The sequence below is a fragment of the Elephas maximus genome, chromosome 4 (assembly GCF_024166365.1).
Source record: "Elephas maximus indicus isolate mEleMax1 chromosome 4, mEleMax1 primary haplotype, whole genome shotgun sequence".
NCBI classification, from domain to species: Eukaryota; Metazoa; Chordata; class Mammalia; order Proboscidea; family Elephantidae; genus Elephas; species Elephas maximus.
This window is the reverse complement of record NC_064822.1, coordinates 126,724,156-126,748,280: the sequence shown is the minus strand read 5'-3', so window position 1 is coordinate 126,748,280 and position 24,125 is coordinate 126,724,156. Positions and strand designations below refer to the sequence as shown.

Below are 24,125 nucleotides of genomic sequence, written 5' to 3'. Positions count from 1 at the left end.
GTGAGCTTCTTTACGTTATCAACAATTATGATATACGTAATTCTATGAAAAGTTTCTAGGACTTTCTCCAAGGAAAAGCATTCTGCAATTTTTATTTTAAAATAAACTTTTGTTCTAGTCAGATTTCCAGTGAGTTTCTAAATAAATATGTGGTAGAAAGAGCCCTGTTTAGAAACTACCCTCTGGTACATGTAACAAAGAAATTCCCCAAAATAAAAGAGAATTAACATTGATGAACTACGACAGTCTCACATCCAATTAGAATCTATATTAATAAGTTACAAGATTTAAAAGCTAGATTAAAACCTTTAAATTATTGTAAATGCTTTACCTTCTAAATGCAATAAATTGCGATGTTTTTTCATTTTTTAGGTCTTCTTCTTTGAGTAAAGTTCCAACCACAGAATATAAATCTGATAATTCAAGAGAAAACAGTTTAAGACAGAAAGTCACCAAATTACAACACTTTTTCTGTGGAGAACCTAATTCAGAATTCCTGCCAAGGGGCCTAGGAAAACATTTTAACAAAAGGAAAACAAGTTTCTCATGGGTACATCCAGCTGATTCCCTACATTAGCCACAACAATAGGAAAGAGATTAAGAGAAGGGGTCCAGATACCCCACCCTCAACAGAGGTCAGTCCCTGGCCAGATCAGCTCCTAATTTGTGTATACTTACTTCATATTCACAGATGGTTTGTGAATGCTGGGTATAAGAAATACGCAAACGAACAATGTCTAACCTAATTACTAATGTTGTAAAACTTTCTGTTTTAAGTCAAGGTGGTACTGATGGAAATGAGCTATAATTTGAGGATCTATATATACTTCATATATGTTACCTCACTTAATTTAATCTTCACAATACTGTACGAGATAGGTGTTATTAAATCCAGGGCTGATAGTTAGCTGGCATGCCTATATTGGTTGGAAAATAGCCACTTCCCAAAGGCCACAATACTCACGCCCCACCCAATAATCTCCTCCCTTCCCCCAGAACCCCCAGATCTCTCGTGCATGATTAAGCAACTAAAAGGTCAACTCTAGCACAGCAGGGGCATCCTTTCCAATGGTGTCCAAGCCCTCCCAGTTAGTTTAACTACCACCAACTGCCATCAAGTCGCCTCTGACTCATGGCAACCCCATGTGTATCAGATGGCTATGCTCCATACAGTTTTCAACGGCCGATTTTGCACCAGTAGATTGCCAGGCCTTTCTTCCAAGGAACCTCTGGGTGCATTCGAACCTCCAAGTTTTGGGTTAACAACCGAGGATATTAGCGTTTGCACCACCCGGGGACTCCAAATGGTTTAACCCTCACCATGTCATCATGTTACCAATGTGAAAACTAAGGCTTATGGAAGTAAAAGTCATTGTCCAAATGGGTTAAGGTGGCCTGCCTCCCTCTTCAACAGCCCAGATGATGGACAACGATGACATGTTCTTATAACTTTTCCTATCTGGTTGAAGCACTGAGAAGCTGGCTTTCTCTACTCTCTCTTAGCGATATTACAAACCACAAACATTTCTCAAGAAAGAGAGAAAATATAAAAACTTGGGCATGAACCTTCCAGGCTTTTGTGCCTTCCCCTAGCAGCAGATGAATTAAGGGGAATGAAAAAGCTGCAGCCTGTGATGCCTCCTCTAGGAAGCCTCAATTAGTTGCTCTTGGGCCCTTCGTTTTCCAGACAATTATCATACGGAAAAGAGCTAAGACACAATTCACTCCTCTCAAGCCCTGCCAGAGCAGGAATTTCCAAAGGTCTCCTGCAAATTCTTTTTTTTTAGTACACACAGGACCCTGTGTTCTGTACCTTGCTTTATTTATTTTAATCTCTCCACATCTCACAGGGCTTTTCAGATCAATACATACACTACCTTTCACTGATTCTAAGATATACATTTTTTTTCACATTTTAACATCAATGAAATTCTAGCCAAGCCATGAATCTTGGCTTAGGTACATGACCTTTTTCATAATGGGTGTAATTTACTCAAGAACTTAGTTATTAACAAAAAAATATTATATGCCTCTCTAACCCAAACCAAACTCACTGCCATTGAGTTGATTCCGATTCATAGCAAACCTATAGGAAAGAGTAGAACTGCCGCATAGTGTTTCCAAGACTGTAATCTTTACAGGAGCAGGCTGCCACATCTTTCTCCCATGGAGCAGCTGGTGGGTTCGAACTGCTGACCTTTTGGTTAGCAGCTGAGTCCTTAAATGCCTCTCTAAGGGATATTTATTCAATTATTTTAAAAAACAGACAAATTTTCCAGTTAAAATTTTTAGTTAAGATAGAAAAACAGCACCACCTAAGCTCTGCCTCCATTCTGAAGTGAACAACTTTTTTTTCCTTGGTGGCATAGTAGTTAAGAACTATGTCTGCTCTCAGGGGACAGCTAGGTCAACTGGCATAACACAGTTTATAAAGAAAATGTTCTACATCCCACTTTGGTAAGTAGTATCTGGGGTCTTAAAGCTTGTGAGTGGCCATCTAGGATACATCTACTGGTCTCATCCCACCTAGAGAAAAGGAGGATAAAGAAAACCAAAGACACAAGGAAAGGACTACCCCAAAGGACTAAAGGACCACATGAACCAGAGACTCCACCAGCCTGAGACCAGAAGAACTAGATGGTGCCTGGCTACCACCAATGACCGCCCTGACAGGGAACACAACAGAGTCCCAGACAGAGCAGGAGAAAAATGTAGAACAGAATTCAAATTCATGTAAAAAGACCAGACTTAATGGTCTGACAGAGACTGAAGGAACCCATGAAACCACGTCTCCCAGACACTCTGCTAACCCAGAACTGAAAGCATTCCAGAAGCCCACTTTTCAGACAAAGATTTGAAAGGCCTCTAAAACAAAAAATAATACACATGAGAAACGTGCTTCTTACGTCAACCAAATACACGAGACCAAATGAGCAACTCTTGGCCAAAAGCAGGATGAGGAGGCAGGAAGGACAAGAACTGGATGAATGAACATAGGGAACCCGGGTGAGAAAAGGGAAGCATGCTGTCACATTGTGGGGAATGCAACCAATTTCACAAAAAATGTGTATCCATTTTTGAATGAGAAATTAACTCGAGCTGTAAACTTTCATCAAAAGCACAATTAAAATACATAAATAAAAGAACTATGGCTGTATGGTCGCTAACCAAAAGGTCGGCAGTTTGAATCCACCAGCTGCTCCTTGGAAACCCAATGCGGTAGTTCTACTCTGTCCTATAGGGAAGTCATGAGTCGGAATCAACGCGATGGCAGAAGGTTTGGTCTGGCCAGAAATAAAACTGTAAAAATATTTTAGGTAGATCTAAATGAAGTGACAAGGAAGGAGAGATACTTAACCATCTAAGTCTCTTTTCTTTATCTATAATAAACCAGTTGCCGTCAAGTCAACTCCGACTAATGGCAGCCCCACGTGTGGCAGAGTAGAACTGGGCTCCATAGAGTTTTCAGTGGCTAATTTTTCAGAAGGAAATCGCCAGGCCTTTCTTCTGAAGCATCTCTGTGTAGACTCAAATGGCCAGCCTTTGGGTTAGAGCATTACCCTTTGTCCTCCTACAGGGACTTGTCATCTGTAACAGTACCTACTATTAACTAGGCTGTTGTGAGAAAACATATTAGCTATTAATTATTCATGATATACTCCATTAAAAAGCCATAAAACAATAGGTAGATTACAACCCAATTTATATAAAACTAAATAAATAATATGTATGATATGCATATAGTAAGGTTTAACAGGATAAACACCAAGCAAGCGCTGAGCTTACTACGTATATGATCTGTATGGGGTTGTCTTTGGAGGAGAGGGGAGAGAAAGATTATGGGGGAATACTAATTTTTACTTTAAATGTTTCTGTATTGTTTGACTTTTTTTAATGAGTATAAATTATTTCTAAAATCAAAAAAAGACAAAAAGGCATGTTATGGAATATTATATGTACTACAGGATTCCATGTATTAAAATAATATTTTAACCTGTAACTAAACATTAAGTGAAGGGAAGTGAGATCAATGGTATACACAAAGCAGGAAAAGACAGACAAAGATGACTTACAGATGATGTAATTTCACATTCAGAGTTGAACATAGTTAAGTGTGAAGGATATACCCTTGAAAACTGTGGCAACTACAATAAATCCTCAATAATAACCATTAAAAAAAAAATCAAACTCGTTGCCACTGAGTCAACTCTAACGCATAGTGACCCTACAGGACAGAGTAGAACTGCCCCACAGGGTTTCCAAGGCTATAACTTTTATGGAAGGAAACTGCCACATCTTTCCCCTGTGGAGCAGCTGGTAGGTTCGAACCACCAGCCTTTCGGTTAGCAGCCGAGTACCTAACCACCATGCCACCAGGGCTCCTCAATCTTTACTAATTTTGGGTAAATCATTGCATTATAAAAAATGTTTGCTGAGTAAATATATAATACAAATAAGGATAAACAGAGGTTTAATCTATTTCAATAAATTTGTAATAGGTAATTAAAAAAATCAATTATTCACAAAAAAACTAACATGCATATAACCAAAAAAACCAAAACCTATTGCCATCAAGTCAATATTGACTCATGACAACCCTATGGGACAGAGTAGAACTGCCCCATAGCGTTTCCACGGAGTGCCTGGTGGATTCGAACTGCTGACCTTTTGGTTAGCAGCTGTAGCTCTTAACCACTACACCACCAGGGTTTCCAACATGTACTGCCTCATAATTGATGAATCCTCACAGTCCTCCACAAGGCAGTGTCGTTACAAGTACCATTTTACAAGTGGTTAGGTGACACGACACAGGTCATACACAAAAGGGAGAAAATTCCCTACCCCATGCTCTTTCTAGGCTCTGTCATCTTGTCATCTTAGCACCCATAGTTAAAGCAATGCTTGCCCATTCTATAAAACATAGCTACAGTAAAACCTGCAAAAGCTGGAACCTGTGTAAGGCAGAAACCTGTCAGAGAAGGAAAACACAAGTATTTTCCACTAAAACGAGTGATGGAAAAGAGGTAAGGCTGCACCTTTTCACAGGCAGAAAACTTGTGAGACCCAGAAATACAAGGCAATGCTTTGATAGCCATAACTTCTCATAAATGTACTCAAAATAACAAATGTATTTGCTTTTCAAATTGCTGTTAAAAAAAAAAAAACTATTAGTTCAGACACGCTTTCTCCTGAATGACCTTGAATCAGTGGAGTGTTGCTTTATTTTAAATGAAATCACCTACATCTATTTATTCACTCAACAAGTATTTACTGAGCCCTACTACATGCCACTTATTCACAAAATTCTAGGGTAATCTGATTCTGATGATTTATAAATTAGTTTATTTATTTTCAGTGCCTATTTTTTATTAGCGATATCTATCTTCACAGTAAAATAAAATTGTTAACTAGTCATTTAGAAACTGTATGACAAAACTGAGATAGTTTAACCTTCTATATCTTAAGAGTTTACACTTACAAGGGTGATGATTACTTTTAGATGACTGAGAACCAGCATCCTCTTCTGGAAGTCGGACAAAAATAAATGTCTTATCTTGAATTGAGATGGGGAGCGTTAGGTTATCAGATATATTCAATTCTGCATCAAATTTTGGAAATTGGCATCTTGAGATTCTTGAATAAACATAAAACATATACACAAAGAATACCATTCAAAACTGTGTCTTCACATATGATCAGAGCAAACTGCATCACAATAATTTATATCTGTTAATAAATACTAAATACGGAGAAAAGGCCACCTGGATACGCACTATAAATAGTAAATGAGTTTTATAATGAGAATTAGCAAGACTATATACTATGATACTACATTTAACAATCAATCCTCTTCCCCTAGCAAATTAAAAGTTAGGAAAAGCATCAGAAAAAAATCACCTTCAAAACCCACTGGGGTTGTACAACAGAAAGAAACAAAATAGTTGCTACTGAGTCGACTCCAACTCCTGGTGATCTCACGTACATCACAGCAGGCCTGTACACCAAAAGAAACTTCCATGGTTGATTTTGCAGAAGCAGATCACCAGGCCCTTTTTCCAAGATGCCTCTGGGTGGACTCAAATCTCCAACCTTTCCGTTTAGCAGCCAAGCTCATTAATGGCTTGCACAGCACAAAGAGTGAACTGTAATGTAAACTATGGACTTTAATATTAATAATGTACCAATACTGGCTCTTCAGGTGTAACAAATGTACGTAGAAATGCAAGATGCTAATGATAGAAGAAACAGTGTGCAGGGGGATGGAGGTATGTGAGAACCTATAGTTTGTTTTTTTTTTTTAACAATTTTTCTGTAAACCTGAAAGTGTTCTAAAAATGAAGACTATTTAAAAAAATTATCAGAAAATTTATGAGCACCATTCTCATAACTTGGCCTACTTATCACCAGACCTCAAAACCCATAACAGTAGGTACTACCCTCATTTCACAGGTGAGGAATATGAGGCTCAGCCAACTTTATCATGTTGTCCAAGGCCACAGAGGTAGAAAGCAGGGGATCTCAAAGGCAAATCTAGGCCCATTTGGCTCCATATCCCTTTCTACTTAATTTGGACTCTCGGAGCTTTTCCATGTGTTTACATCATAATCTTTATTTTCTCCTTTTTTCTGCATGCATCATATATATGACTCCACTTCCCCAGCTGAACGAAGTATCCACATCTTCTCTTTGCTGCTATTTCCACCTCATCCTTCTCTTGTTCTTGTACTTTCTAAGACTCGCTAGTCATATCAAAAAATAGAGTAAGGCACAGATGCCTTGTCTTAATAAAGCTTTTCCTTGGATACTTGGGAGAAGAATGGTTCCCTGAACAGACCTAACAACAACCTGGTTATCAAACCAAAAAAAAAAAAATTCAAACCCATTGCCATTGAGTCAATTCTGACTTAATAGTGATCCTACAGGACAGAGTAAAACTGTCCCATATGGTTTCCAAGGATTCGAACTGCCAACCTTTTGGTTAGCAGCTGTAGTTCTTAACCACTATGACACCAAGGTTTCCTGGTTATCAGAGGTGGGGTGGTGGTAAACTACTGTGTCGTTGTCATTTCTTCCTAAATAAGGATTGAAAGGACGGATAGGGTACGGAAAAAGGCAGTGTGGTAACTGCTGGAAATGTCTCTGATTTAATTTGGGGGGTCCTGAGAACCATCATGGATTTGCTGTTTTGCTTCTGACTCAAGACATATACCTTACTTCTATCTCTAGATGCTTTTCCCCTGTATATCACAGAGATCCTTCACAGTCAATACATATTTGGCGGTCATGATTAAGAAAAAAGGTAGAAAGCAGCACAGCTAGCCCAAATGATACTGAAAGGATTACTAAAAGGAATTCCTGAGTCTCAGACAAAACTGGGTTCTAAGAAATCTAATGTGCTCTAGATTCTCCCAAGTTTTTTGGACTTTAAAATAATCCAATCATCTACCAACATCCCAGAAATAAAGTGGTCTTTTTAGGTAGGTGCAGAAGGGTAACAGGAAGAGAATATTATACATCCAACTCCATTATTCTTCTTAATGATGTAATAAGAGCCCACACAAACTACCCTGTGCCTTCCAATTCTTCCTCTACTCTGTCTGTATAGGGAAAGTAGGTTTTGAATGTTCTAGCTTCTGCTGACATCCAGTCAAGGAGCTGTCCAAGCACCGAATATACACACACACACACACACACACACACACACAAAGAGTCAAAAACAAAGCAAAATTTTTGTCCAATGCACAGAACAGTCTTTTAGTATTCTGAGGTCCTGCTATATCTATAGGTTTTAATATTAAAAGAAATGTCAAAAAATAGGAATAACTGTGATTTTCTGCCATATGACCTATGGAGAAACCAAAGTCCTAAACCCACAGAGGCTCACTCCAAAGGCTTATGCTAAGACTAAGGGAAGAGAAGGAGTCTGTTCTGCTTTAACAGGAGTGATAAGCCATGAGTGCCATGAGGATTCATCAAGGTGTGAAATGGCACATTTAATTTTTTTGCTTTGGGCTTTTCCCCCCAGAAATCAGAAAAAATTTCTTCCCCAATTCTCCCTTGAATTCGAGAGAACTAATTTCCAAGTAAGGAGCCCTGGTGGGGCAGAGATTAAAGCACTCAATTGCTAACGAGGTCAATGGTTTGAATCAACCGGCCACTCTGTGGGAGAAAGATGTAGCAGTCTGCTTCCATAAAGATGTACAAACTTAGATACTCTATGGGGCAGTTCTACTCTGTCCTATAGAGTCACTAAGAGTTGGAATCGACTCAATGGCAACAGGTTTGGGTTTTTTTTTGTTTGTTTGTTTGTTTTGGTTATTTACCAAGTCTTTGCTCCCCTTGGCCTTATTTCATAGTCTCTAAATTTGACACAACTTTAACTTATTTTATACATACTGTCTTTTGATTGAGGTAAAATTCACACAACATAAAATTAACCACTTTAAACAATTCAGTGGCATTTTGGCACATTCACAACGTTGTCGGTGCAACCACTGCATCTACCTAATCCAGGTCCAAAACATTTTCATCACACCAAAAGGAAAGCCTGTACCAATTAAGCTGTTGCTCTTCATAGCCCTCCCCATATATACAGACACATACCTTTTAAATCAGAAAAAAATCCATCCTGAATTTCAATAATCATTTATGCTGAACCAATAACAGAAAATAACTGTTTTTCTAAATGTTGAGCAAAAGCTACATACCTGAAGGACAGAATAGGTTTGCTAAAAGGTTATAGTAAATATATTGCCCTGAATCGCCCTAATAAAAAGCTAATATACACATATGTATATGCTTTTTATTTCTAATATAACAGAGAGAAAACGCAAAACTTAGTTATGTCATACCTTGTAGCATTATCCACAATCAGCTGAGATTCTGCTCTATGGTTTGTCTTTAGCTCAACAGCACAATTTCTTGATTTAAGAGTCTCAAAAAGATCTTTCAGCAAGTTACCAGGCTCAATGCTGGGTAACTGTCTAATATCACCTAAAAGAGAGAAGAAAAAAAAAAAAAAAAAATAGTTACAGTAGGTTTTAGGAACTGGGATCCTGAAATTCAAAAATTATTTTTATTTCTCCCACAGATATATGCTACAATTACAATGACTTACCTAACAGAGAAAAATAGCCAGAAAATTTTTCACTTAAATTTACTTAAGAATATAAATCTTTAAAAATATTTAACAAAAACAACATTCAAATTAAACAGTATTAGATATGAAAACAGTAAAAAACAATAAGGTACAAAATCTAAACTGAACTTCTTACATATTATTACAACAGATGAACTGTGTAGGGGCCCATCTTTTAGCTGACATTTTAAAAAACAGGCCTTAGATATATAGTATTTAGTCACTTGTTCGTTCTTGCTCAGTACCTTACTGAACATGGAACAATCTATGACCTCAAACACATAATATAAACATATATGGTATAAAATAAACCAAATGCATTAGATAATGAATAAATTCCAATAACATAATTCTGTTTTTTCTGTTAAAAATCTTTCGCTTTAAAAAAAAGAAAAACCCTAGAGATAAGAAAAATATTCACTGAGTTGCAGCTAGGAGAATGTTTAAGCCATTAATGGAGTCAGCTACTTATAAAATATCCTCAATACTTAAAAATATTGTTTATATATGATTTGATTCTCAAAATTTTGTTTCTTCTCCATTAAATCATATAGCCTACACAGATCACTACTACCCAAATCTCATCAGACTTGGAAGGAATTTAAGAGACCGATGAGGTCTAATTTGAGTTATTAGCTTAGAATAATAAAATTACTTTCAAATGGTCTGTAATTCAGACTTCTTACAGTTTCCAAATGATCTGCTCCCTGATTTCCTCTGACTCTGTAACCCCTTACAACTCTTTTTCATTCACATCCTAGCCTGGCCAAAACAAAGACCCGCCCAAGCACGTTAGAAGAGTGGTCAGAACTAACTCAGTGTAGCTTTGAGAAATCGCTTCCTGCCTTTAAAACGGTACAAAGGACCTACTAACAACAGTGCTTTGAACTAAACATCAGAATTCTAAAGACACTTTAACTTACCAAGAACAATAAGCTTAGAAAGTTTGGAGTGCTCACACAATATGTTTAAAACCGATTTGAAGATTCTTACAGATACCAAACTCCCTTCATCCACAACCAGAACTCGAATTGAAGAAAATTTCCATGGTTTGTTCTTTGTCATCTTATTTTTCTTCCATAAGTAGAAGCTGTAATTGACCTAAAAGCAAAGTATATTTCTAAATTCAGGTTTAAAAAATTTGTACAAAAAATTTTAACAGCATGTTATTTTAAAATAAAAATCTTAAATGTGGGCGGCGGGGGAGAGACAAACAGGGAAAAGACTAAAGAAATAGACAACACAAAGTTATAGTGATGAATATGCAGAAAAGATAGATCAAATGTTTTTTTAATCAAATAGTTAAAACTGCTTCCTAATGAGTACTTTGTCATTGTTGTGTGCCATGGAGTCGATTCCAACTCATTGCGACCCAAAGGACTGGGCAGATCTGCCCCATAGGGTTTTCAAGGCTGTAATCTTTACGGAAGCAGACTGCCTCATCTTTCTACTGCGGAGCAGCTGGTGGGTTTAAACCACAGACCTTTTAGATGGCAGCTGAGTGCTTAACCACTGTGCCACCAGAGCTCCTTCCATGAGTACTTAGTATGTTTAATTTCACAAGCTTCACACAGAGTGCTGATCTACTGCTCTCATCACTCTTGACCAGAGAAAACCTCCTTTTCTTTTCCAAATAAACCCTGGCCTCTTGAGATACCCCCATCACTTAAGCTCTCTTCCTCTCCCAATTTGATTACTCCATTCTAGGAATAAAGGGCTGCCTTCCCAACCTAACTAAGAAAATACTATTTTCTCTTTCTAGTATTCTAAACTTCTTCATCTCCCCAAAAACCACTACCACCGACAATAATGAAACATGCAACAAAACTATTTATTCCAGAGGTAATATCACTGTTTAAAAAATATGGATGAGGAAAAAAAATTGTTTACAAAATTACAACCAGAGACCATTTTGGTATACATCATTCCAGAAATGTTTCTGCATTGTGAGTGTGGATATATATGCATATACAAATGATAACATATCTTTATTTTACTGAAACTAAATTCAACGTGTCTATAAATAAAGCCTTCATATTTCTCACCCAAATGCACTGATTCCCTTCAACAAAACCCCCCATTCTCTCAGTGACCTTGGCTCACAGTAGAACAGTTTGGAATCACTTTTGATTGTTGCCTTTCTTTTATTTTATATATTCAATTAGTTATCTTAGGCGTGACTGATGGACACTTTTCACTACGTTCCTACTGCTACCAACTCAATATAGGCCTCTTCTATGAGGACCTAAATCATCCCAACAGCCTGATAGCCAGGTTGTGTTACACACTAGCCCAAGACAAGATGGCCAGGTAAAATACAAGACACCCAGTTAAAATGAATTTGCAGATAAAGAACAAATAACTGTTAGTATAAGTATGCCCCATACAATATTTGGGACATACACTAAAAAATTATTCGTATTTTTTTATTTACTAATAGCAAACTTAAGGAGCCCTGCTAAGTGTTAGGCTGCTAACCAAAGGTCGGTGGTTAGAACCTACCAGCCTCTCCATGGGAGAAAAAACATGGCAATCTGCTCCCATAGAGATTACGGCCCAGGAAACCCTAAGGGGCTGTTCCGCCTTGGCACATGGGTTGCTATGAATTGCGATCAACTCAATGGCACACAACAAAAACAATGGCAAACTTAGCCCAAGGAAGATAAATAAGTTGCATAAGCACCATCCCAGTCCTTTTCATATTCCCTAGCACTCTCTCCTGAGCCTAAATGTGGCTTAAGAAATGTTCTCCCAGGATCTCAAGCAAATATTAAGATACTATCAATTGGTCAGAATAGGTACGTGAAGTAAAACTTAGTAATGATCCTTGTCTGGTCTCTCCCCTTCTAATTCAATCCTGCAGACTAATCAGGCATGAAGGCATAGTGCAAAAACCATGAACTGATCAGAAGACTGTCGCCAGTGAGCTATATGGACAAGTCACTGAGCTTCTCTATGCCCCCATTCACTCATCTAACAAACGAAGGTAATGGCCAAGACGATTTCTGAGGCGGCTTCTTGTTCTGATTCTATGCAATCTTCCTTAAAGTTGCTTTCTTCATTTTACTCTCCTCCTCAGAAACATAAACTGCTCCCTTATAAATCAAGTTTCAAATTCTTTGTTAGGAGTTCAAGGTCCATAATAAATAAGGAAATTATAGCACATGGAAAGAGTAACAAGAGGTCAGAAATCTGAATCAGCATCTGTCTTAGTTATCTAGTGCTGCTATAACAGAAATACCACCAGTGGATAGTTTTAATAAACAGAAGTTTATTCTCTCTCAGTTTAGGAGGCTGAAAGTCCAAATTCGGGGTGCCAGCTCTAGGGGAAGGTTTTCACTCTCTGTCAGCTCTGGAAAAAGGTCCTTGTCATTAATCTTCCCCTAGCCTAGGAGCTTCTCAGCACAAGGACCTCAAGTTCTGGTTCTCCTTACTTGGTGGTAATGAGGTCCTTCTTTCTGCTCACTTCTCTCTTTTATATCTCAAAAGAGACTGACTCAAGATACAACCTAATCCTGTAGATTATATCCTACCTTGTTAACATAATTGTCTCTAATTTTGCCTCATTAACATCATAGAGGTTAGAATTTATAACACAGAGATAATCATATCAGATCACACAATACTAGCAACCATGGCCTAGCCAAGCTGACACACATTTTGGAGGGACACAATTCAATCCATGACAGCATCCTAGTTCCTTAATTGAGATTCTGGGCAAGTAGTTTAACACCCCAAACTTCAGCCTGCTCTTCTATAAAAATGGAAATAACATCACTTACCCACGTCACAGGATTGGCAAAGGTTTAATGAGATATTGCCAAAATACTTTACAAACTTTAAAGTTCAAATTCCCTGTCTAAGCAAAGTTTAAATGTCCATTATTCTGCAATACGAGGCCTTCGTTCCCATCAAAGGAGTCACCTCCAAACCTTTATATGCCCTACCATCATTCTACTCAAAGCCTCTGTTAAGGCCTTTCCCCTAAATAAAATGTTTTCCTCACCGGAGCCTACGGTCCTCTGAAGTCCAATTCCGTTATTACATCCTTGGTAAATCTTCCAACCACAAGGTCTATAAAGGTCTTTATCTATAAAGGTCTATAAAGGTCAGGGCTAAAGGAACTGCTCCAACCCTTTACAAGTCTAAATCTCCATGACTCTGAATTATGGCCAAACTATTTGTTCAAGCATATGATTCACCTGAAATTTTTGTTAAGTGTCTACTATTTACAAGGCAATGTTCTAAGGGGGAGGACATGAAGAATGAAACCAGATCAACAAAGCCCTCACTCTCAATAAGCCTTCATTCTAAAAGGCACAAACCTTTTTCTTCAATCTCCAATGCTACTCAAGGTGTGGTCTGCGGACTAAGACATGTTTATAACCAGTTCCAATGAAAAATTGAGCTTGTGCCAGAGTTTAACTAACTACATCATTAAACATACACCTCAGTTCATAAACATACACTTTTTGTTCAAAAGACTTTCTCAGTGAAGGAAGCAGTGCACCCATTTACTCTCTGGCACTAGCTCCTTTCTCATTACAAACTGGTAACAGTTCACGGACTGGTTGTCTTGAGTAGCACAGATCTAAACTATTATCTACTACAAGGCAGGGACCCAGCAGACAATCAGTAAATACCTATTGATTGTCATCAGGAAGAAATAAAAAAAAAAAAGCTTGAACTCTCTAAATAAAGTTTGTCTTTAAGGCAAATATTTTATCTAACAAAACGTCAAGGTTTTACCTGACATAGCGTATAAGCATGAAGACCGGTTTTCTGTCGCAGTAAGCCAGCTGCTTTCCCTGTGGGTGCTGTAAGTAAAACTTCTATAGCCTTGCCCGCCTCTAGTTGGCTTTGCTTAGTAAAGGTCATCCATTCTTCAGATACATCCTGGTCTTGCTCAAAATCTTCACAAGCTTTTTTTACTTCTCTTTCTTCTAATTGCTCTATATGCTTAAAAAGGTGGCTGACAATTGTGGTCTTTCCACAACCACCCTTTCCACTTATGACTGTCACGGCATTTGCACAAATCATTTCCAAAGCAGTCACCTGATCCTGATCCAGGAGAACTTCACTTATTTCTGCATTAAGTTCATTTTCACCATTACGATCACTATTGTCCTGTGTATCCGGAATGTGCACAGAATCTTCTAATCTTGTCTCATCCAGTTTACTTTCATTCAATACATCATCACTTTCGGAATTCTCAGGTTTGCGGGCATGAAGAGATGCAAGCACCTTTTTTACATCTACATGTAGCTCCCATGGAGGTTTCATCATCAGGTGGCAGAGAGAAGAGGCAATGCCTCTTTCTGCCTGGTAAAGGTCATAAAGAAAGACACAGCCTTTCTCGCATGTCACCACACCAGAATCCTGCAAAAACTTCAGAGACTGCCACACATCATAAAAACACACTTGGTCTGACAACTGAGAAGTTAATTCAGCTTCTTCAATACAAGTGTGCCCATGTTCTCTACATATCTGCTTCAGTTTAGAGTAGATTATCAATGCATTCTTCTCTAGGTCAGTCATCAACTGGAGAAGAGGCTTGCACTGACAAAAGGCTGTCCAACTTGCCTCACATCGCAAAAGCTTCAATTTTCTGTAGGTTATCTTTAAGGAAATAAAGTTCAAATTGCTGTATAAAAAAATTCTACTGATGAATAGTATTAAACTTACAGTAAAAACTATTTTTCTTTATAACTTTTCTATTTCCCATGAGATATGCATTTCACTTAAATGTGGAGGAAAAAACCATGTGTCTCATTCATCACTTTAAATATACTGACTGTGATTAGAGATATGTGTAATTTTTACATTAAAATTGTAATTTATCAAATCAATACATGTATAGTTTCAAAAGCCAAATAATACTGAGGCCTGCAACAACAACAAAATACAAGAATTCCCTGCTTTACCCCTCCCCATGCTTTCTAAAAGCAATCACCTTCAACTCTTTGAGTTATTTTTTCCAGAATTTGCCTCCACATTTCTAAATAGTTTATATTATTCTTTGATTTCTTTTTTTTTTTTTTTTACATTTTAGGCATTTATTATTAACTCCCTAACTCACTACTTACTTTACTAAATCCAAGCATCCATGGATGTGTACCCAAAATCTCTTCTATCTCTTCCAACACCGTTGTAGAGCCTGAGCCTATGAGCTGTTTAAAGTGTCGAGGCAGAAGAACTGGAAGGAATTCCATTATTTTCGGAAATTGCAAAGCTGTCATAACACTTGTAAACGCAACTACAGGATATCCAAAAAGAACAGATGAAAACATAAAAATGAGTCCTCAGACAAACTGATTTGAAGTACTTTCTCATTTAGCACAACCAGTTCAAGAAATCCAAATCAGAGAGATGAATGAATTTACTTTAAACAGCAACAATATTGATCAGATTGTAACAATTCCTTTTGCACTGAGATGGTTTCTCATTATGTTTAACACCAAAATTTATGTTCTTCAAAAGCTTGGAAAACTACTTCTTAGTCTTTTGTTTATAATATAATCAGAACCAAATCTTTTACTCAGTGATACACAATTTAAAGCTAAGCATAAAAAAGATCATTTACATGGTAACTTTTATACTCATTTTTCCAACTGTAATCATGATTCTTTTGCCATTGAAGACATTCAGTGGTGTACTGTCAGATTTATTTCATATAACCAAGATATGAAATGTCCATAGATATAAATGCCCAGATAACAAATTCACCATATTTTAAAAAAATTATTTTAAACCATTTGGACTGAAATCTTTCCAAAATAAATTACTCATATCCTTGCCTTTCCCCTCTGCCTTCTTAAACAGAATTAAACTGAACTTTTTCTTACAGACTCAGAATAATTCCTATTGACACGGAAGTTGTTGTTGTTAGTTGCTGTCAAGTCGCCTCCAACTCACAGCAACCTTATGTACAATAGAACAAAACACTGCCTGGATCTGTGCCATCTTCACAAACCTTGATGTGCTCAAGTCCATTGTTACGACCACCATGTATTTTGAGTGTCTTCCAAGCTAGGAGACTCATTTTCCAGAGCCACATTGGACAATATTCTACTGTGATCCACAGGGTTTTCACTGGCTAATTTTCGGAAGCAGATCACCAGGCCTTTCTTCCTGGTTTGTCTCAGTCTGGAAGCTCCACTGTAACCTGTCCATCACGGATGACCATGCTGGTATTTGAGACATCAGTAGCATCGCTTCCAGTATCACAGCAACATGCAAGCCATCACAGACTGACAGATTGATGGGTGGTGGACACAAAAGTTAGATAGTTACAACTATGATTTTAGAGCCGGAAAGGAGCTGAAAGGACCTTAAAGGTCATCTCATCCAACCCCTTCATGTTATGGATGAGGAACCTGAAATCCAAAGAGGTCACTTATTTGTGATGCATTCAAATTCATGTAGTGTTTACTCTCTGCTACATGGATGCAGACTTCTGGTCTCCTTTTCATAATTTTTGTTTATTCCCTCCATGTTAGCTGTCTCCTAACACTTAAGGCTCTTTCACTCCACCTTGCCACATACTCCCCTCTGCTCCAAAACCTAGGGGGCTTTACCATCCATATAGCTGGCCTGTCCAAGACCCCAGGATCTCAGCAACTGAACTCCTCAGTTCCCATGACCCTCAGCGCATGGAAATCGTCCTCCCTAGAGCTGCTTCCAGCAATAATCTTAAATTGAAACATCCTACCCTCCTCAATGCCCTACCCTTCCAACACCCTGGCCCTCCCTCCTCACTCATTATTCACCGAGATTATTTTAAAACTTCCCTCTACTCAGCCCTCCTTCTTATCCCCCTCAATCTCAAGTAACAGTAACCTATCCCTTAAAGAAGAAATAAAGGCCGTTGCCTCAAATTTCCTCAATTTCCTGCTCTCCCACTTACAAATTTAGTTGCATCTGTGCCCATCCTTTTCTCTTGCCTCTGTGACAATGGGAAGAGCTATTCCTCCAACCGTGTGCTTTATCACTGCCTACACTCCAGCCTTCATTAACTCAACACATATTTACTGAATGCCTGTTATGTTTCAGGTACAGTCCTAGGGTACTTATGATCCAGCTATGAACCCCACAAAGTCCCTGCCCTCATAGAGCTTATACATTCTAATGAGAAAATCAAACAAATAGCAAATAGATACTACACTGCTGGTGAAAAGTGCAATGGAGTAATATAAAATTTACCCATTTAAAATTGGAAAAAGCACTGAGGGGCAGGGGAGCGCCGACTGCATTACTATTTTATGTAGACGAGGAACGAGGAGGTCAGTGTAGCTGAAGGAAATGGAGCAACGGGAGAAGTTATCAGAGATGTGGTCAGGGAGGGAACAGTAATGAGAGCAGGTAGGGCCTTGGAATTTTAATTTGACTTTATAGTTTTACTTTAAACCTAATACTTTAGATTTTACTCTGACAACAATGGAAAGCCACCAAAAGATTTTGAGCAGAGGGATAACAAGATTCGACTTATGATTTAAAAGGATTACTCTGGCTGCCACGCTGAGAAGAAACTTAAGGGTCTGAAAAGAAGTAGTCAGGAGACAACTGCTAAAACTTAGGTGGAAATGATGGTTTGCATCTGGGCCGTAGTGGGAAAGGTGAAGAGAATTCTGGGACTCTGGGTATACTTGAAAGGTGAAGTCAACAATATTTGCAGATGGACTGGATGTGGGGTACAAGGGAAAAGAGAAGTCGAAGACACCACCAAGGATATTAACCTGAATAAGAGGAAGAGCTGCCATTTTCTAAGGAGGTGAAAGCCTGAAGAGAAACAAGCCTGAGGAGAGAAAATCTGGAATTCAGCTTTGGACATTTTAACTCCATGTTAGTGGAGAGCTTGAGGAGGCGATTGGACATTCCTATTTATAGTTCAGGAGAGAGGTTCAAACTACAGCTGTCTGCAAACCACCTTTTCATACAGGTGGTCTGCAAAGCCATGTGACTAGAGGACATCATCTGGGAGTAAGGAGACACAGAGAACAGGTACAAGGACTAAGTCTTAGAACACATGGATGAAGCCTGTGAGGTCAAGTAAAAACCAACAGAGTGATGTTGCGGAAGGCAAGAATTTTAAGAAGGAGGGAGCGACTCACTGTGTCAAATGTTGCTCACCGATGGGGGCTGATAATTAGCCTTTGGATTTAGTGAAGAAGATCATTAGTAACCTTGATAAGAGTTGGCGGCTTAGTGAAAATGAAAGTATAGCTGGAATGTGTAATATTTGTCTGAGAGTAGAAGAGGATACTCTAAAGAACTGTGGGAGGCCAGGCAAACAGCAGTTGAGTCCACTTGACAGACTCAGGTACATCTTTTAGAAGCAAATGACAGAGTAGTGTCTTTTCTCCAGCCATGTTCAGCTATACAGGTGTGGTATAGGCAGATAGTTCTGTTAAAACAGGGTTGGTGGGGCTGTGCATAATGGTGATCTTCCTAAAACACAAAGCTAAGCTTGTCATTCCCGTTTATACCCATTCCATGGTTTCCCATGACATTTATTATCACATTCATACTCCAAAAGCAACATAAACAAATGTTCATCAAACCAATTTAAGAATATTATGCCAAGATACCAGAGTGATAAGTATCTCAATTACACTAAAACTCAAAGGTGAAATCACACTTACTTGTATTCTCCAGGGGAAGACTCATCTCGTGATCTGGTACTGACTCTTCCTGTTCATTCTGTGCTGATTTTTTTTTACTTTTCCTTTTATTTTCCTTTTGGAAAGCTCTTAATGTTTCTCTAATATTTTCAAAGTTTAGGTATTTATAGCTTGATACTTCATTTACCCATTTTAAAAAGTTACTTTTAAACTCATCGGAGACCTGACACTCCTTAAGAAAAAGGGAACAGATGTGCTCTTGATTTGGTGGTGACATATCAGACTGTAAAAAGTAAGATGGAAATCCTTGAGTATGATACCTCCTTCCCACAGGCTTCACTTGTACCTTTACTCGCCACCAAGGATCCGTTAATGGAAAACGTCCAAATACTTCACATTTCTCTTGAGTGTCTTCATCATAAATTAAAACTTAAAAAAAAAAAGTAAATTTAGGATATTTTAAAATTCCTTCCCCAATGTTTTATCACACACACACCACTCTCTTTAATCTCCCCACAGCACCCTGTAGAGATGTCCATTAGGACGTGTATAACATTTTATTCCACCTACATGTTTATTTCTCTCTACCCCACTGAAACTCTCTAGAGTGGGTACTGCATTTCATTTGTCTTTGGAAACCAAGAGGTGAGCACAATACACAGCGAATGTCTGCTCCTCCTGTTCTAAGGGCAATCCTCTCCCTGCTGTTCTGATCTCAGCCAATATTGGCCTTCGTGCAGTTCCTGAAAATATACTACCTCCTATCACAGGGCCTTTGCACAATCTGTTCCTTCAACCTTAAATGTTCTCATTACATACATTTCACTACAGACATCAGCTTGTCACTTCATTAGGAAAGCCATCCCTGAATCTCATGAATCTAACTTCTCATAGCACCATTCGTTCTAAGCACTAAGTAATACTATAGTTACTTCTGTGATTATCCTAAGAACATCTATTTAATTTATTAGACTGTAAGGTCCATTAAGACAGGAACTGCGTCATTTTATCTCACCAAGCACCTTGCTTAAAACATAGCTGTTGTTGCTGTTGTGTGCTGCTGGTGTGTGTTGTTGTTGTGATTTCAACTATAGTGACCCTATGAGTCGGAACTGACTCGACAGCCATGGGTTTGCACACCAGTTTTTCTGTGCATATTCTCAACAACGAAATAAATAAAATATATATATATATAAATATATATATATATATATATATATATATATATATATATATATATATATATATAAACAAGTGAACACTCCACAGATACTTGAAAACTTTCTCTCTAAACCTGCACTTTCAAAATTCAGCTCCTGAATTGCACTAGCCACATTTCAAGTTCCCATTAGCCACATGGAAACCCTGGTGGCACGGCGGATAAGTGCTACAACTGCTAACCAAAAGGTCAACAGTTCGAATACACCAGGCACTCCTTGAAAACTCTATGGGGCAGTTCTACTCAGACCTATAGGGTCGCTATGAGTTGGAATTGACTGGATGGCAATGGGTTTGGTTTGTTTTTTAGCCGCATGAGGCTAAAAACCCACTGCCTTCGATTCCAACTCACAGCGACTCTATAGGACAGAGTAGAACTGCCCCCTAGGGTTTCCAATAAGCAGCTGGTAGATTCAAATTGCCAACCTTTTGGTTAGCAGCTGAGCTCTTAACCGCTATGCCACTACATGAGACTAGTGCTATGGTACTGGACAGAGCAGTTATAGAACATTTCCATCATCACGGGAAGCTCTACTGGACAGCACTAGCCTGAACATTAAAATAATTTTTAAATATCAGTCACATGTACATATAACAGGTATACAGGTAGTTCCCAACTTACAGGGTTCCACGCCGACAATTACTCACGTTGTTCTGACTTAAGTTGAATACTTCACTTTTTTATTATTATTGCCTTTTATTATCGTTATCTTTATAAACCTGATCTTTATTTGTCTTTGGGGGTTGGCATGAGAGTGATAACATTAGCGAATTACACATTGCAACATTATATGTAGTACATATTACTAACAATAAGAAGTAAAAAAAAAAAAAAAAGACAATCATTTGTTGTAACTCAAATACATCCTAAGTCGAGGACTACCTGTATTTCATAGCACAGAAAACTACACAAGGTCAAGACCAATTAGTTGAATTTGTCCTTGTGTTCTCTCCTAACTAGCTGAAGAACAACCCCATATTTGACTCCAGGCGGAATAGGTTTAAAGTTGAAGGCCTTGATTCTGGGTGTTAATACAGGCTGGACATCCACCAGCTGCCTAATCTTGCACAAGACTATACAGCCTCCCTATGACTATTTCCTCGTCTGTAAAACTACCTCAAAGGATTGTGAATACTGAATGAGATTATATAGGTAAAGTCCAAGCTTAACACATAGTATATGCTCAATTAAAGTCACTGCTGCTATCATTTTACCCTAAGTAGGACGAAGCAGCTAGGCCATCCCAAACATAAGTCTTAGCAGTGACCGGGAGCCTTTCTAGGGACAAGGCTAGGACGGGAAACACTAGACTCGTCCTCCTGTGCCATCCCCCGAGTAAAGCCTGTGTCCTCACCAGGAAGGCGACCCGGGAGGCAACCAGCCTTTACGCCCCCACTGCAGAGCTCCTCGGCGTCCACAAACACTGGGTCTTCATCCTCCTCCATATCCTCTTTTAAATAGTCAGTGTCTTCCTCCACTAGGTCCTTAGGCGGACACAGAGGTCCCCGCAGTTCCCGCAAGGGCTGATTTAAGCCATCCATGTTCCTCTGCCCGGAGTCGATACAAACAAATCGGGAAAACCCGGGCGGGGAACACGGCCACGATCAGCCAATCAGGTTCGCGACTGGAAAACGTCAGCTTCCGGGACCGCCCAGGCGGCGTCCAGCGTGCGCGAAGGGGCGGGGCGGTGGCGAAGCTCCGCCCCAAGTCTCCAGTTAGAAGTGGAAGAGGAGTGAGGAGGAAAGGGGGCGGAAACAGGACGGAGCCCGGCGAAGCGGCAAGGGAGCGCAGGCGTACTGACTGCAGGACGCGGGAGGAGGCCAGGCGGGCAGGGAGCCGGAGGTGTGGCGCCTGCTGAGCCGCTTGCTCACGGCGTCTCCCCGGAGACAGAAATTGGGGAGAAGACCACAAGCCAGAGAACCCGAAAAAATAACAGCCGCCTCCGCCCCCCAGCGAAAGGGTAGCTGGCATCCTGCAAGGTGGTCGGCCACCATCCACTTAGAACAATGTCCAGTCGATTCACTTTTCTAGTCGTGACTGCTTTGGGGCCCGTTTCCTTAACTATAAAAGGGCCGCGGAAACCAAACCAATCTGCCATCGAGTGGATTCGGACTCATAGCACCCTTTAGGACAGAATAGAACTGCCCCGCAGGGTTTCCAAGGCTGGAATCTTTAGGGAAGACAGCACTGCCACGTCTTTCTCCCGCTGATCTATCCGTTAGCAGCCAAGTGCTTAACCGCTGCTCAACCAGAACCAAACCAAGCCCATTGCGGTGGAGTCAATTCTGACCCATAGCGACCCTGTAGGACAGAGTAGAACTGCCCCCAAGGAAAGGCTGATGGATTAGAACTGCCGACCTTTTGGTTAAGGCTGTAGCTCATAACTAATGTAGCAGGAGGGCTATGCTAAAAGGGGCAGAGAGGGAGGAGTTTGTATCATCTAAGCCACTTACTAAGTACGGAGTTCAGGATCCATTCCAGACCTACTGAGTGGGATTCTAGGACTGGGGCCCAGGATTCTGTCTTTTTAACGCACGTCCCAGGTTGTCCATTTTGATGCTCAGCCAGGTTTGGAAACCAGTAGATTAGATAACATCCAAAGTCCTTCTCATCTTTTCCTCTGTGAGTACACCCTGGTCTCCCAAACTTCTTTAAGCTAGGGTCCTGCTGGTTCGTGTCATGACAAAAAGCATCCACTTGCAGCCCAGAGAATAAGTGATGATGGGGAGGAGGGAGGGCATAGAAATAGAGTGGTTAAAAAAGAAAGTATTCTGGATCCATGGTTCTCATACTTGGTGAAGATAGTATTTGAAAGTCATGATGCTCTTTGAGAAACACCATAAAATATATTACTGTATTGACTCTACTAATTACTATTTTTTTTTTTCATTGCTAGGTGCAGTCAAGTTGATTTTCAGCTCATAGTGACCCCATGTGACAGAGTAGAACAGCCCTGTAGGGTTTATTAGGCTGTAGTGTTTACAGAAGCAGATTGCCACATCTTTCTCCATATTAAACCAAAAACAAAACTAAACCTGTTGCCTTTGAATGGATTTCTACACATAGCAACCCTACAGAACAGAGTAGAACTGCCACATAGTGTTTCCAAGGTTGGGCTGGTGAACTCCAACTGCACACTTTTAGATTAGCAGCCAAGCTCTTAACCACTGTGCCACAGGGCTCAACCTAAAATAACTATGCATTCATTGCTAAGTCCAAAAGCTATAATGTTAATAGAGGTAAATAACAGCACAGATTTAAGAAAAATTTATGGGAAAAAATACTAAAATTGATTTTTTTTTCTTTGGGTACAAATTGACAAATGTCCACTTTTGTTGCTTTTAGAAGAAAAGCTCTTTGTTCGGGCCAGCAAAACATCAGTGTTTCCAAGGATCATGCAGGTAAGATTGAATTTCTTCCTTAACACTCACATGGCTACTGTTTCCACCACAACCTTGAATCTGCTCTGACAAAGATCATACTAGTGATCTCTTTTGTTGCTAAATCCAGTGATACCTTCTAGCCTTTATATTACCCAACCTCTCAGCAGTATTTAAATTGTTAACTAGTCTCTGCTTGTAACACTGTTCCCTGGGCTCTTGTGACTTGTCTTCTCAATTTTTCATCCTATCTCTCTAACTGTTAATAGTACCCATTGGGCTTCTCTGCCTCTGACAGTCTCTTAAATATTGGTGTTCCCCAGGGTTCCATCCTAAGTGTCCAATGCCTCTATTATCCTTCCCTCAGTAGTCTTTCCAGTACCGTAACTCTATCCCCTACATGCTGCTGATTCCAAATCCAATCTCCAAACCTGTGAAAACAACTGTCAGTTAGATATCGTTAGTCTATCCCTTGGCTACTTCAGACTCAAGATACCAAACAGAAACGTATCCACTGCCCAGATCTGAGCCATTTATGTGTATACACATGTGATATCCTTGTTATCGGCATGGTGGTTTGCGCATAAGATTCCAGTTGTTAAGCTTCTGTATATATACCTCAATCACATTCTATCAGGTAGTACAGATGAGTCAAGATCATGAGAACCCTGCTTCCGTATCTTTTGTTCTTTGGATTTTGTTGTTTAAGAGTTACAGTTCAACAAGAAAAAAGCAACAACCCAATTTAAAAATGGGCAAAGAACTTG

General features: G+C 39.3%; 1 protein-coding gene across 2 annotated transcripts in view; it reads right to left on the bottom strand.

The window, feature by feature from the left end:
- The window catches only part of HELB (DNA helicase B), a 37,974-nt gene extending 16,389 nt beyond the window's left edge, over window positions 1-21,585 (bottom strand). The window contains exons 1-9 of one of the 2 annotated variants that reach the window (XM_049883794.1): window positions 21,333-21,585; window positions 18,781-19,188; window positions 15,226-15,395; window positions 13,889-14,758; window positions 10,063-10,240; window positions 8,853-8,994; window positions 5,912-5,995; window positions 5,480-5,634; window positions 332-413 (exon numbers count right to left, since the gene is read on the bottom strand). In XM_049883794.1, the coding sequence (XP_049739751.1) occupies window positions 332-413; window positions 5,480-5,634; window positions 5,912-5,995; window positions 8,853-8,994; window positions 10,063-10,240; window positions 13,889-14,758; window positions 15,226-15,395; window positions 18,781-19,188; window positions 21,333-21,519 (2,276 nt within the window). In that variant the 5' untranslated portion in view covers window positions 21,520-21,585. The remainder of the gene's footprint in view (window positions 1-331; window positions 414-5,479; window positions 5,635-5,911; window positions 5,996-8,852; window positions 8,995-10,062; window positions 10,241-13,888; window positions 14,759-15,225; window positions 15,396-18,780; window positions 19,189-21,332) is intronic. The other variant, XM_049883795.1, reaches the window with a different exon arrangement.
- Window positions 21,586-24,125: the final 2,540 nt, after the last annotated feature.